The 15,688-nt window shown below is 41.5% G+C and overlaps 1 protein-coding gene across 1 annotated transcript in view; it reads left to right on the plus strand.

Moving 5' to 3' along the window:
• Them4 (thioesterase superfamily member 4) overlaps nucleotides 1-15,688 on the plus strand; it is a 28,291-nt gene that overhangs the window by 10,743 nt on the left and 1,860 nt on the right. The window contains exons 3-5 of the mRNA XM_005414537.2: nucleotides 1,850-2,009; nucleotides 2,616-2,726; nucleotides 14,278-14,402. Of these exons, the coding sequence (XP_005414594.1) occupies nucleotides 1,850-2,009; nucleotides 2,616-2,726; nucleotides 14,278-14,402 (396 nt within the window). The remainder of the gene's footprint in view (nucleotides 1-1,849; nucleotides 2,010-2,615; nucleotides 2,727-14,277; nucleotides 14,403-15,688) is intronic.

The following is a 15,688-nucleotide window of genomic DNA, read 5'->3' on the forward strand; positions in this document are numbered from 1 at the left end:
GCTTGCCAGGCAAGCGCTTTTGCCGCTGAGCTAAATCCCCAGCCCCCTGGTTTATTTCATTGAATGGATAAACTGTGGAGCAAAAGAGGTAGTTCTGGGCAAGAGCAAGACCAAGAATTTTCTCTAGGACAATGGTGGTGAACCTATGGCATGCATGCTACTTGTTTTTCTTTTAGTTCTTTTTTGTTTTGTTTTGTTTTCTTTCCTGTACTGGGAATCAAACTCATGACCTTGCGCTTGCTAGGCAGGTGCTGTGCTGCTGAGCTAAATCCCCAGCCCTCTACTTGTTTTTCTTTTAAGACAAAAGATACTAATGTATGAATTGTTTTTTCTAAACTAAAACCTCAGTATTCAGGTTAGTTGCAGTGCTGGCACCAGCAATAAATAGGCGGGTCTTGGGTTGCAGTTTGGGCGCTCATCTAAAAAGTTTTGCCCTCACTGTCCTAGGCCAGGATTCTTTCTCCTTTGTCTTGAGTCCGAGGCAAGGGTTCTTACTGCCACGTTATAGTACTGACCCCTAATGTTAGGTTTCTTTGCCTGGCCCTCTGAGTCATGACTTCGCTCAGCAACTGCTTGCATACATATCAGGGGCTCGGCCAGGCTCCCGATCTCCTATGACAAGTGTATGGTGAAGGCTTAAATAAAAGAAACAGTACAGTATAGTTTGTGGGGGATCCAGGAAGGTCAGAATTCTCTTGGAGCTAAGACAAAGACTTCTCTGAACTGTCCATATCTATTGGGTCCTTAATAGTTCAGTGGGGTGCAGGAAGAGGAGGGCACACCTGAGGCAAAAGCCCAAGAAAATGAGCAAGGCCTTGAGAAGTTAGAACAAAGTCATTCTAGGCAGTATATCTTACTAATTAAAAGAACTGTCTTATCTCTAAGGTTAGCAGTTACTGCCCTGGAATAGGAGTAAGAGCTAAATGTCCTCAGCTGTGGTCTTATCTTTCCTTCAGAGGCTGTGAATATGAGCTTCTCCAACACAGCCAGAATATACTGAACGTATTCTATTTCTTTTTAAAGTGTGATTATGGCCAGGCGTGGTGGCACATCCCTGTAATCCCAGCACTTGAGAGGCTGAGGCAAGAGGATTGCTGTAAGCTCAAGGCCAGTCTGGCTAATAGTGAGTTCAGAACCAGCCTGAACTACATAGCAAGACCCTATCTGAATAAAACAAAACAAAACAAAAGTCTGATTGCAAACACTGATTTAATTTCGTGACCCTGGTGGTTCTACCATCATTTTGGGGACTTAGCATGTTAGTCACACTGAATATTGAACTTGACCCTGTTTCTGATTCTGTATAACTAACAGGTTAAACTTGGGTCTGCTAGAGTTACTGTTAGTTTATTCATTTTCTTTAAAACTCTTTTAAACCATGCTTATTACTTCAAGAACAGTTTCTGTTTGTACCTTGTCATTTTATTCAGTTCACAATAGCATTTACAGACTTTTTTTCTGCTTGCCATGTGTGGTTAGTACTTTTTCATTTCATATATATGTAGTCTGTCCCCAGTTAGACCAGTAATTCCATAAGGGCAAAGATTCTGTGTTCTGTTTCTTCTATTTTTTTTTTTTTTTGTCTTTGGAGACAGGGTCTCACTGTCTAGTTCACTATGTAGCCCAAGTTGGCCTTGAGCTCACAGTGATCCTCCTGCCTCAGCCTCCCGAGTGCTACGATTTGTATTCTGTTTCTCTCCACCTTCCAGTTTCTTTCAGTCTTGCACCCGGATGATCCATGAACCAGTTATCTGTTGACATGTAAATTTAGCAGGAAACAGGGACTTCTGTTGTGGCATTTCTCTCCTGTTTCTCACCCAGCTATGCCCATCTACTTATTTCTCTACAGACCCAAAGCTTCTGAAAGAAGAACAAATGTCAGAGGCCCAGCTTTTCACCAGAAGCTTTGAGGACGGCCTAGGCTTTGAGTATGTGATGTTCTGTAACGATGCCGAGAAAAGAGTTGTTTGCTTTTTCCAAGGAGGCCCTCGCTTGCAGGGAGTACCTGGGTAAGGATGAGCTCCCCACAGTGTGGACAGGAAAGATTTGTCTTCTAGCTCACCCGTGTGTCCAGGGATGCAAAGAAGACATTAAAGTGGTAACGCAGATGTATATTTGTTGACACCAAAGATGTTTATGGTATATTGCTAAAACATGTACTATCTTTGTTAATATTAATTAACATTTTAGTGTGATATTATCGTAGGACACAGGTAATCAAGTAAAGCTGGAGGGACTGTCATTAACATGTGAACAGTCGCTTAGCCCTGACTGGATGTAGTGGTGTGGGCCTTAGTTCTTTCTTCTACTTATCTGCATATCCTAAATTTTAAAATGATGAATGTAGATAGTTTATTTAGTAAAAATACAAATTTTCTATATTATATTTTAGCTTTTTGTATGCTTTGGTCTGATTAGGTTATGATTGTGTTATAAGTGCATAAGACCACACTACTGTGATAGGAACATGTCTGACATTCAGTGTACTGGCCATGCACTAAGTGGACCTCTCCTAAGTAAATGTGTGAAAATGACTGGGTCATTTTCCCGGTCTCTTGAGAGGCTCTCTGTTTCCTGAACTTTCTGAAAACATTTCTCTTTCTCTATTTCGCTAGATTCACACACGGTGGTGCCATCGCATCCATCATCGATGCTACCGTTGGTACCTGTGCATTTAGAGCCGGAGGAGTTGTCATGACTGCCAACCTCAACATCAATTATAAAAGGTAAATTTGTAATAATTCTTTACTTCGCCCTAGGTGTCACAAGTCAGTTTCCCCAGCAGCAGATCCTGAGAAAAAGCTTTGTGTGCCTGTGCTTGTTAAGGCAGTGTTCCCAGAGAAAAGTAACAAGGGAGAGAGAAGCAGGGCAGTCAGTGCAGGTAAGGCAGCCACCCAAGGCTGAGTTCTTGCCAAGCTCTCAAAATCCCGCAAAGAGCAGCTGCATCCTGATGATACAAATGAATTCCACAATGAAATGCATTCCTCAGAACTCCCCATCTCAGAGGAGGGACCGGGAGTCTTCATACAGCCACATGTGACAGAGGACAAGGACTGTCCTGGGGACTGTGAGCTCTTAGACGTGCCTAAGGGTCTCTGTGTATGAGCAGTGCAGGCTCTAGGAAGCTTTTACTGAAGGTGAGGTACTGGGGATTGAACTAGGCCCTTCGTACTGAACTACATCACCAGCCCTTTTTTATTTTTTGAGAAAGGTTCTCACTAAGTCAGTGTGTTGCTGAGGTTGTACTCAAACTTGCAGTCCTCCTGCCTCAGCCTCTCTGAGTGCTGAGATTGCAAGTGTGTGCCACCACACCTGGCTAGGGCACATAATTCTTGATGTGCATTCTTTTTTTTTTTTGGTACTGGGAATCGAACTCAGGACCTTGCACTTGCCAGGTAGGCGCTTATGCCACTGAGCTATATCCCTGGCCAGGGCACATAACTCTTGTAAAGTAAAAAAAAAAAGAGGATCTCGGTGAAGCATCAACATGTACTATATAGCAAAATATAGAAGTTTTACATAGCTTCACAGGGCCGGGGATACAGCTGAGTGGCACAAATGCCTGCCTGGCAAACGCAAGGTCCTGAGTTCAATCCCTGGTACCAAAAAAAAACCCAAACAAACAAATACACAGCTTCACATAGAATTGGGTATCCATTAGAAACAAAGCTCAACATGATCTTCAGTCACACAGCTGTACCTTTACTATAAAGAGCAATAATACAGAACAGGAAGTTCAACACATAAGGTTCCAAATGAGGTTATGTGGCTTATGACCTCAGAGAATTTTTCTATGCCCCAGAGTTACATGGCTTATATGGCAGGGTTTTTTTGTTGTTGTTGTTTTTGTTTTTTGGTGTTTGGTTTGTTTTTTTTTTTGAGGCAAGGTCTTACTATGTAGTACAGGCTGGCCTTGAACTTGCTTATGTAGCTCAGGCTGGCCTCAAACTCCCAATGATCCTACCAGTGCTGGGATTACAGGTGTGCACCATCACACCTGGCCTAAGAAAAGATTTTTACAGTAAAAAGAAAGTACCATATAATGATAATATATTTTTAAGTACTTTTCCATGTTTCATCTTTTTTTTTTTTTAATGAGACAGGGTTTCACTATGTAGTTCAGGCTGGCTTGAACTCACTATGTAGTCCAGGCTGGCCTCAAGCTCATAGCAGTCCTCCTGCCTCAGCCTCCTGAGTACTAGGATTACAGATGTGCACCACCACACGTGGCCCATGTTCCATGTTTTTAAAAATATTTTTCCACATTCAAATAAAGTACAATATACTCCCTCAAAAAAATTTTAGACAAGACATGGTGGCACGCACCTGTAAATCCAGCTGTATGAGAGGCTGCAATCAGAGTATCAAAAATTTTAGGCCAACCTGGGCAACTTCGTGAGATCCTATCCCCCGAAAGTAAAAAGGACTTCAAATGTAACTCAGTGCCCCTGGGATTCAGTCTCTAGTATCAGATAAGTAAGTAAATAAATGTTCATTTGAAAGCGAGCTAAATTAAGTTATTTGGGTTGCAGTCTAGTTCAAGGGTGTTGGAGTCCTGACTAGGTGCTCCCTGAGACTCTGTTCCTAGCCTTCCCCTCCAAGAAGCAGCCCACGTGAATCAGTCGCATTCGTGTGTAATTTACATGGCACCGTGGGGGTGGGGAGCAGTAGTACAGCCAGGACAGAACTCCTCAGTCTGGTTCTCCAAGTCTGGTTCTCTCACCGTGTTGCACAGCCTTCATTCTCTCTGGCAAGTGATGATTAAGAGCAGAATAAAGTATGAAATGATATAAACAGTCCAGAAGTTAATATTTATCAGGCCCTGTCCTTTTCTGTAAGGTTGTTTAGATTCATAGTATGATAAAACTTAATATGATCTCTTGATATAGTCCTTCAGGATACTAGAGGGAACAATGTCTAATTAAATTTTGTAAAAATATTTTAGAGCCAGGTATGGTGGTGCTGGCCTATACCAGCACTCTGGGAGGCTGAGGCAGGAGGATGGCCAAGTTTGACCCAAGCCTGAGAAACTTAGTGAGATTCTATCTCAAAAAAAGGCTAGGGATGTAGGTTAGTGTGAAGACCCTCAGTTCAGTCCCCAGTAGTGAAAAAAAAAAAAGTGATTAAAATTTAATTTGTAGTGTTAATTGAGCATCATTTGATCTACCTTATTTATTCCTTAACCATGTAAAATAATTTCTAGCTCTCTAATCCAAATAAGTTTCAGCCCTCTGATCCAGATGTTGCACTTATTTCTGTGTCCCTAGCATATTAAATAGACAGAGCAGCTCCTAACTAGTGATGTACAGCCTGCTGCAAGGGTCGCTGTCTCACCAGGCCTATAACGCACTTACGGTGTATCAAGTGGGAAGCTCTGTCTTGGACTTCCACATATGATGTGGTGGACAAGAAACACTGAATGTATTTCTCCTTCAAAAACAGTAGATCTTTTACAAAATACAAAAGCCAATAGACTACTAAGAGTATCAGTAGAAACAATAAATGACAGATTTAGACCCTCAAAGGCTTAAGGTATCATGATATGTTTCTCAAATACACAGTAGAAAAGGACAAAGTGTGACATGTTTAAAGAAATAAAAGATGAAATCACAAAAATAAAAAGCAGTACGGATCTATAAAAATTATGCAGATTCGTCATGGAGTGTAATAAATATTTTATAAATTACAATGTAAAAGTTATTTTAAAACACAGACATGGCAATAAATAGGTTAAAACAACATTTATACACAGCTGAAAGTGAACAGAAATGTAGAACTGAAGAAATTACCTGACAAAGCTATGCTGGTGAAGCCCAAAACTTTTTCTCTGAATCTGTTTAGAAACTCAAAAGTTATGGGATGGCCTTCGTATTTTCCTATTGTAACTTCCCACCTGTGGGGAGTCCATACAGAAAGATTTCAGTGCTGCCTGCTGGGTGGGAAAGCAAGACATAAATGTAAATTCTCATGGACAGAAAACAGAAATTACTCTCTACATAAAGCAAATATAATACTATGGGATGGACCCCACCGATGGAGTCTAGGCTCTTGTGTATGCCGAGCAAAGAATTGCAAGTGTATATTCAGGGGTAAAAGAAAGGCAGTTACGTTAATTAAAGATCCCTGAAAGATCTACTCAGAGTAGGCACAAAAGAAAAGTGGTGCTAGGAGCACAGGAGAGTAAAAAGCACAGCACACAGATAAGTCAGGTTTTGAGATCTTAAAAGAAGTGCACACCAGCCCTGGTGCTTCGTAATGGGTCTCTTATTGGGACAGGAATGATTGACCGGGGTCTGAGACATCTCAGGGGCTTTCAGTGAGCATGTATGTCTCAGAATTCACTCTAAGCTACATGTGTGAGATGTAGTCCATGTTTATGAACCCTTAAGGAGGTTCGAGTGGGGCCAGGTGTAGTGCTGCACACCTGTGCTCCCAGCACTCGGGAGGCCGAGTTAGGAGGATCGCTGTGAATTTGAGGCCAGGCTGGATTACATAGTGAGTTCAAGGCCAGTCTGAACTACACAGTGAAACCCTGTCTCAAAAAACCAAACCAAACCAAACAAAAGGTCCAAGTGGGGCAGAGGTAACTGCAGATCAGGCCAGGAGATCTAATGCACATGTGCTGTGGCCTGGAACTTCAGCAATTCCCTGAAGTTTTTTTGTTATTTTACTTTCTACCTCTCTTAGAACCATGGAGGGAGAATTGGCCCTGAGGTGTCGCCCAAACTCCAGGGGGTAGAGAAGAGTGATTTCCAGGCCCCCTTCGTACTAACTGTACCAAACATGCTCAAGGTCCTGCGTTCAATCCCTGGTGCTGGAAAAAAAAAAGTAAAAAAATCAGCCTAGCATGGTGGCACATGCCTGTAATCCCAGGTACTTGGGAGACTGAAGTCCGAAGATCAGGGGGGCCCAGCTTGGGGAATTTAATGAGCCCCTGTCTTGAAATAAAAAAAAAAAAAGACTGGAGGTATAGCTTGGCACTTGTTAGATATCTGGTTTTTTGTTCGCCTGCTTTTTAGAGTTGAGATTGCTTATCATTTTTTTTTCAGACGCTCAGATCACTGACAGTCCTGTGGCAATTAGTTTCACATTCTGAAAGCTTGTTCTTCTAAAATGCACAACTAAATCCTGTCCTGTGTTTTTATTTTGTTTTTACTAAAATTTGAGTTAGATATCTCATAATTCTCCTGATTTTTATAATCTCATAACCTGATAAACTCTCAGATCCCTTTTCCCGGAATGGGGTTGGTCATACACACCTCTAACTCCAGTACTTGGGAGGCTGAGGCAGGAGGATCACTATGAGTTAGAGGCCAGCCTGGGCTACACAAGTGAGTTTAAAGCCAGCCTGCACTACATAGTGAGACCCTGCCTCAAAAAAAAAAATAAATAAAACTCCCTACAAGATAGTTCCACCTTCCATTGAGATGTAGTCAAGAGTTTATCCACCAAAAAAAAAAAAAAAAAAAAAGAGTTTATCCACCAGATCTGTGTGCCAGTGGTGGTGGAGATGGTGGTGGTGAATATACTATATTAGTCACCAACTCCATTGTTGGAGCATAGCAATTGCAGTACGTCCCGCGTGCATCAGCATGACCACTTCTGCAAGCCATTTGGCAGGTATAACAAGCTCAGATGCAAAATGGGAAGCAGAGAGCAGGGCATGGTGGCGCACACCTGTAATCCCAGTACTCAGGAGGCTGAGGCAGGAGGATTGCTGCAATTTTGAGGCCAACCTGGGCTACAAGAGTGAGTTGAAGGCCAGCCTGAACTGTATGGCAAGACCTTGTCTCAAAAAGACAAAAAAAAAAAAAAAAAAAAAATTTGGGGAGCAGAACTTGCGGTTAGACTGAGGTGGGTTTGAATCCCACGTGAGCTACCAAATTGACGTATGACATTGGCAAGTTACTTACCACCTCTGGGCCTCAGCTTCCTCATCTGCCAATCAGATAATTAGAGGGATATTGTGAGGATCACAACTAATGTACTTTGAGCTAGAAATTTAATATGTTAAATGGAGCTTTTAAATTATTTGCAGATCAAGGCTTGGAAGGAAAGGAGGAAGGGAGGAAGAGAAAAAAAGAAGAAATTACCCTCAATTTAGCACCAAATGAAAAGATGAAAAATATTTAAAAGAACTTAAACTGTGGAGGACAAATCTGTAATCTCTTTTAAGAGACATGAAGGGATTTATTAGACAAAAATTCAAAGTACGCACTCAAATAAGAATCCAGGCCTTTGGGAGAGAGGGATGCTGTAGTTTGGAGCTGGGAATACTTGCATTTTTGGTAGTGGAAATCCACAGGATTTGTCAGACCATGGTCTTGGTCTTGGTTTTATTGAGAGGATGGCCCACTGACAGAAATAGAATGGTCTGCTTCATGGGGGAAAGCCCATTTTACAGGTGAAAAGGTGATCTCTTCACAGGTGAAAGAGGACCATGTGCAGGTGAAAGGGAATTGCCCAAGCTTATTCTGAGAGAAAAGAAAGAAAAAGCTTTTGAACTGGCTCATGTACTAAAGTTTCGGTTTTCATTTCTAAAATCATGATTTTCCTTGTCTCCTTTCTACCTGTCTTTATTTCTTCTATCATACTTCATACCCCTTCCCCTAGACTTTGATCATTTAAGGGGTGCAGAAGGCCAACAGTCTACCTTCTTACAAAAGTCTGCCTGCTTCAGGCTGAGAAGAGACATTGTTTGCATCCACCCAGGGATCAAAAGTCTCACCCTGACTGATCTGAAAGAGACAAAGGAAGATGAGTTGTGTTGTTTGCTAAACCATCCTCCTTTAATAGTCTGGAGAAGAGTCTAAGAACATTAGCAGGTTACTGATGCTTAAGCTTTATTTTATAACCATGTTAATTAAACAAGCAGGATCCAGATAGTAAAAGTAGAATATTGAATAGTAGTTCCAAAAAAAGTGGTAGAAGTCAGTAGCATTTGGTATAAGTCCTTTATCTTTTAATATAGACTTCTATGTTGTGGTGTTTACCCAAATATAACAGTGGACTTTAACAACATATAGATTTCTCCCTGTTTTATTAGTAGGAAATTTAATGTTTTCACATTTAAATTATAACAATGGCAAATGAATACATTAAATAAAGATATATATGTTTTTATGACCACTGGGCCATTACAGATTTTTTTTTTTTTTTTGGTCTATTTTGAGACAGGGTCTCGCTATGCAGTTCAGGCTGACCTTGAGCTCACTTTGTAGCCCAGGCTGGTCTCAAACTCACAGTAATCCTCCTGCCTCAGCCTCCAGAGTGCTGGGATTACAGGCGTGTGCCACCACGCCCGGCTCACAGATTTTTTACTATAGGGCTTAAGAGCCATATCTAGCCAGGCATGGTGGCATATGCCTATAATCCAAGCACTCAGAACTCCGGAGGCTGAGGCAGGAGAATTGCTGCCAGTTGAAGGCCAGCCTGGGCTACATAGTGAGAGTTCCAGACCAGACAGAACTATATAGATTAAAAAAAGGAGAAAAAAAAAGAAAAAATGAACCATATCTGCCCTCTTTTGTAGAGCTGAAGACCCTTCATAGTGACTAACTCTAGATAATATAAAGTTAACTTACACCAAAAAGGTAGCAAAGCTCAGTAGTTCGAATATTTATATTTCCATTTGTATTTTATAGGCACACCTATACAAGGAGGTAAATCTTTACCTGAGGGGTACTTAAAAGTAGATCAGAGGGCCAGACATGGTGGCGCATGCCTGTAATCTCAGCACTCGGGAGGCTGAGGCAGGAGGATCATTGCAAGTTCAAGACCAGCCTGGGCTACAAAGTGAGCGCAAGTTCAGCCTGAACTGCATAGTGAGACCCTGTCTCAAAAGACAAAAAAAAAAAAGTAGATCAGAATAACATAATGGGAGTATATTAAGAGAGGCTGAGGGACACAGTTTTGGAATAGCTACTGTGACTAGCTACCAGAACTTTTCTATGAGTATAAGTTACAGGTATAGCTGGAGACTGTCAGCAGGGGTTGGCCTAGCTTTGTTTAATATTAACATTTTATTCTCTATTTTTTTATATTTTTCTGATGGGTCTTAAATACCAAGTCAAAATAAGACATATTAATCAGAATTATTCTCTCTCTCTCCATCTGTCTGTCTACACCTACACACACACACACACACACACTTACACACACCTGTCCACACTTGTCCAGTCAGTGAAGGCTCTTTATGAGTTACTTTTGGGGCGATGTGGGAGCCTCTTAGTTCCCCTAGTTTTTTCCTCTACCAGTTGTTTCATATACCAGGTTGGATCATGATCTTTGCTTGACCATGTGGCTTCCCTTAGAAACATGGGGGACGTTTCCTCTTCAGTGACCTTTTTGCAGAATGCACATTGCTTGATTCCTGTCCTCTGGGGTCCAGCAGTCACCCGGCTTGGGAGGTTGGATGACTCACTGAGTTGCAAGATCCTTTCAGAGAGGTCCCTCATGCAATGGGTCCTGGCTGACCTTGGAAGGCAAGGACCAGAATACTGGCTGTCCTCTTAGCCCAGTTATCCTACTTAGCTTTGTTCTCCAGGCCTCAGTTGTTGAACACCTAGGTCAGTTGCACCAGTCTTGAAGTGAAAATAGAAAGCTTTAATTGCTGTAATGCTACCTGGAGATCAGACACTTTGAAATATAAAATATGACTAGAAACAGCTGCCTCTTCTTATTAATCATGGTCAGAATTAGGATTAGGAGTTTATGTCCTATTTTATCTGTACTGTAGGTGGTGGCCTACCATTTTAACAGATTGTTTTAATGCTTTTTCATAAGTCATATTTCTGTAGAATGCTTTTAGATAACAGTTACAAAATTTTACAAGACAAATTTAAAATTAAGAACAAATATAGCCTTCTCCACTGTTGGTGGGAGTGTAGACTGATGCAACCACTATGGAAATCAGTGTGGAGATTCTTCAAAAAACTAGGATTGGAGGTCCTATTTGATCCAACTATTCCCCTTCTGGGTATTTTCCCAGAAGGATTAAAAACATCATACCACGGCAATATATGTGTGCCCAGGTTTATAGCAGCACAATTTGTAATAGCTAAATCTTGGAAACAACCCAAATGCCCATCACCCGAGGAATGGGTGAAAAAGATGTGTTCTTTCTGTACAGTGGAATACTACTCAGCCATAAAGAAGGATAAACTGAAGATTTTTATAGGTAAATAGATGCAACTCCAGACCAAACTTTTTTTTTTTTTTTTTTTTTGTTTTGGTTTTTTTCCGGTACCGGGAATCAAACTCGTGACCTTGCACTTGCCAGGCAGGTGCTGTGCTGCTGAGCTAAATCCCCAGCCCCCAGACCATACTTATAAGTGAAATAAACCAGACTCAGCTGGGCGTGGTGGTACATGCCTATAATCCCAGCGCTTGGGAGGCTGAGGCAGGAGGATTGTTGTGAGTTTGAGACCAGCCTGGGCTACAAAGTGAGCTCAAGGCCAGCCTGAACTGCATAGTGGGAACATGTCTCAAAAAGACAAAAAATAAAAAAAAAGAAAGAAACCAGACTCACATTTGTAAACATTGTATTGTCTCCCTAGTGTGAGAAGTGGTAAAAGAGTAAATAAGATCCAAAATGTACAATAGCTATTGTAAAATGGGAAGAAACTTTTCTAAAGGAAAGAGAAACTGGGATGGGGGAAAGGAGAAAAGAAGAAAGGGAAATGCAAAAAAAATTATATATGTATATCATATATATATATATATATGGTATAGTACTAATCTCTCTTAGTTCATTGAAAAGAAAGGTTTGTGCTAATATTGTTTGGACTGTTAAATGCCTGTATCTTGACTCTGAGTAACTAATTTAAAGATAACAGTACTTGCCAGGAGTGCTGGCACACACCTGTAATCCCAGCACTTGGGAGGCTGAAGCAGGAGAGTTCAAGGTCAGCCTGGGCTACAGAGTGAGTTGAAGGCCAGCCTGAACTGCATAGCGAGACCTTGTCTCAAAAAGACCAAAAAAAAAAAAAGAAAACAATATGCAGTGTATTAACCATTGTTATTCTATTATCTTGTTTTGAAATTTTATTTTTTCTCTTTAAAATAAAAAAGAGCTGGGCATAGTGCTCATTCCTGTAATTCCAGCACTCGGGAGGCTGAGGCAGGAGGATTGTTGGGAGTTTGAGGCCAGCCTGGGCTGCAAAGTGAGCTCAAGGCCAGCCTGAACTGCATAGAGAGATCCTATCTCAAAAAGACAAAAAATTAATTAATTAAAGAAGAACAAATACAGCACTTATTAACTCTGAAATAATACATTTAAATTTCCATTTTAGTACAAAATACTTTACAACAGGTTACCTATATTCATTTGTAAAATATTCCATGATAGAAACAAGTTTTTATCAAGTAGAAGGTGCTTGTCTGCAGATGCCGCTCACAAGCAAGCAGTGTCTAGAGTGCCTCTTCCTGGACCGCCCGTGTTGAGGCACAGCTAACTCACAGCGCAGTCACATGACCATCATGTAAACATACGCCTGAGAGTCACACACGGTTTTGTTTGAGGACAGTAGTATTACAATATTCTTTAATCAGAATCCTAAAATAGAATAGAATGCAAGAGGCTCAGTATTTGAAGATAAAATGGGTAAGCATATTCTACAACTAAAGAAAGTCATAAATCCATAGATACAGGAAGCATAACAAATGTCAAGCAGGATACATAGATATAAAGCTATGTGGAAAATATTACAGAAATTGCAGAATATTACAAATAAAGAGATCTTAAAAGCAGTTCATCAGAGACAAAAGAGAGGACACCTATAGTGGTCATCTTCTCAGAAGCAAGAGGGCACCATTACACAACTGTAGAAGCTAAAATATAATAATGTATCTGCAATTTACTGAAAGAAACATGTGATCGTAAAGTCAGGGCCTCAGCAAACCAAAGTTCAAAGGCAAAATAAAGATATTCTCATTTAAACACAACTAAAGAGAGTTTATAGAACAATAGCACACTACTCAGGGAACGTCTACAGGTTGTACTTCCGAAAGAGAAAGAAAATAATCCCAATAGGCAGGAGGATGAAAGAAGAAACAGCAAATAAACTGGTAAGCGTAGAGATAACGTAAACAGGGTCTATGTGTAAGTAAGGATAATGTCTTAATCCTAAGGGTTAACAAAAAACAGCTTTCAGCGTTTTGCTAGTGTAAGTCACTAGATGTTTTTTGTTTACGTACAGTGCTCTGTTATCCAGGTCAGGGAGGGACTTACACCATGACATGATTCGGAGACCTGGGCTGTTCATGAGTATGGCTTTTCTATGCTACTGGGGCCTCAGAATCTTCCTTATTCAGCTATTCAGGCTTTCTGATCCTTTACTATAATTTTGATAACATTTAAAAAAAAATTTCCATGACCTCTAAGTTTTGAAATATATTGATGTAAAGTTACAATAATCTCAATTTTTTTAATTGCAGAAGGGGTATAATTAAAGTGATAACTTCCTTCCTACCTAGAATAGTTCCCTTGTCCCACATGGTAGTCCTGTAGAAGCAGAAAACATTTCCATGCCCTACCTTATGTCTCCACCAACTGAAATCTCACCTTTGAAGAGATACCTTTCTCACTGTGGTCCTGTATATCTCCAGGAGTCCCAAAAGTGACTGTGGCCACTAGTCACATGTAGCTATTTTAATAGAAATTAGTCAAAATTATATAAAGATTGAATTTCTCACTCCTACTGGCCATATTTTAATGCTCAGTAGCTACTTGGGATGCCATGTTAGACAGCTCGGACATGGAGCATTCCTATCCTCACAGAAAGTTCTGTTAGACAGCACTGGCTTAGAGCAGTCAGCTGTTACCGGCAACTTGTTATTAGGTGTCTTTCTAGTGACTTGCTCTAAAGGAATTGGTGAGAAGTTTTAGAATGGAAGAAGCAGATGGAGGACCATCCCAAGGCCCTGTTTTCCCTTCTTGATAGAATTTCAGCTTCCTTCAGACTTTGCTCTCATCTCCAGCAGGACAGTCCCTGCCATCACAGAGCTGGAATTCCCATAGCTCTTTGAACCCAGCCCAGCAGGGCAACCTGGAATGTCCAGCCTTCTGTCCTGCAGCCTCGAGAGAGCAGCGGTGCTAGGGTGGGGGCGGGCGAGACAGGAGACTTGGTGAGCCAGTGAGGAGGTCTGATCTGAGGGAACCATTGCTCACTGAGACCAAGTATCATGGATTTTCATCCTCATCATGCACTTGGTCGTCTTTCCATATTATAAAACATTACGAAGACTAATTTTTTTCTTTTTTCTCCACTTCCACAGACCTATTCCCCTTTGTTCTGTTGTTGTGATAGATGGCCAACTTGATAGAGTTGAAGGAAGGAAATTTTTTGTTTCCTGTAGTGTTCGAAGTGTCAGTGAGGAGACCTTGTACTCAGAGGCAACAAGTAAGGAGCTGCCACTCTCTTTTTGGGGGTTGGGTTGGGTTCTAGTTTTGTTTTGTTTGCTTTGGTTTTATAATCCACACATACCCAGAAATTCTTAATTACCTGTTATCCACAGAGCAGGTCAAAAGTTTCTTGTACTGTGCCGTGCTATAAAGGGCTTTCGCCAATATCTGTCAAAATTACAAAATTGTGCCAGGCATGGTGGTGCGCATGTGTAATCTCAGCACTCAGGAGGCTGAATCAAGGACCACCTCGGGTTCAAGGCCAGCCTGGACTATGTAGCAAGGCCTTGTTTAAAAAAAAAGTTACAGTGTTACGAAGGCTTTGGCCCACTTCCAGGGCTTTATCTCGCAGGTATGTGCACTAATATATAATGTATTTGCCTTACAGTTCTCGCATGAGAACTCATTGAGCGCAGTGAGCTCAGTGCTAAAGGCCTGGGGAAGGTGGCTGTAGTGGCCCAGTGCATTGTCATCCTCCGAGTGGCAGGGCGGTGGGGGTCTGCCACACACAGTGTCAGAGCCCGAGGAAGATAGAGAAGGTGTCCCCTGGAGAGTGGCGTGGGTGCCGGCGCCCAGGCAGACTGAGGGTGGCCTCTAGTGGCTGGCAGCAGTGATGGGACGAGGCTGTGACTGTCAGAGAAGAGTTACAGGTATGGAAACAGAGAAATAGAGTGAATCTTGTGGCTGCGTGGAACTGGAGACCCTGGGCGTGTGCATCTTCCCAGTCTTTTACTCTTGGAAGTAGTGCTGTAACAAGTAACTTGTCATTTTACACACATTTTGCCAAATTACTGTCCAACAGTTGGGGAGAAATATATCTTTGTACTGGCCCCACAATCTTCTGTAAGCTTGAAACTGTTTCAAAATTCGAAGTATAAGTGAGGAAGGGAAAATATGTGTATACCCTTGCACGCACAGACTGTCTCATGGAGATCACACACGTGACTTGTGTCACTGTTCCCTGGGAAGGGAACCAGGCAGGAGACTCCACTCTGCCTTCAGAAAGTATGAATGGGGCTGGGGATTTAGCTCAGTGGCAAAAGTGCCTGCCTGGCAAGCGCAAGGTCATGAGTTCGGTTCCCGGTACTGGAGAAAAACCAAAAAAAAAAAAAAAAAGAAAGTATGAATGGATTACCTCAGTATTCAGGTTTCATTGTGGTGTTAGCACCTTGTGATAAATAGTCTGTGTTGGGTTGCAGTTTGGGCACTTGTCTCTGAAAGGTTTGACATCCCTGGCATATGCTGAGAAGCAGAATTTCTGGTTGTAGAGTGTGTGTACATTCA

This window comes from Chinchilla lanigera, unplaced genomic scaffold (assembly GCF_000276665.1).
Source record: "Chinchilla lanigera isolate Chin_1 unplaced genomic scaffold, ChiLan1.0 scaffold00188, whole genome shotgun sequence".
Classification (NCBI taxonomy): domain Eukaryota; kingdom Metazoa; phylum Chordata; class Mammalia; order Rodentia; family Chinchillidae; genus Chinchilla; species Chinchilla lanigera.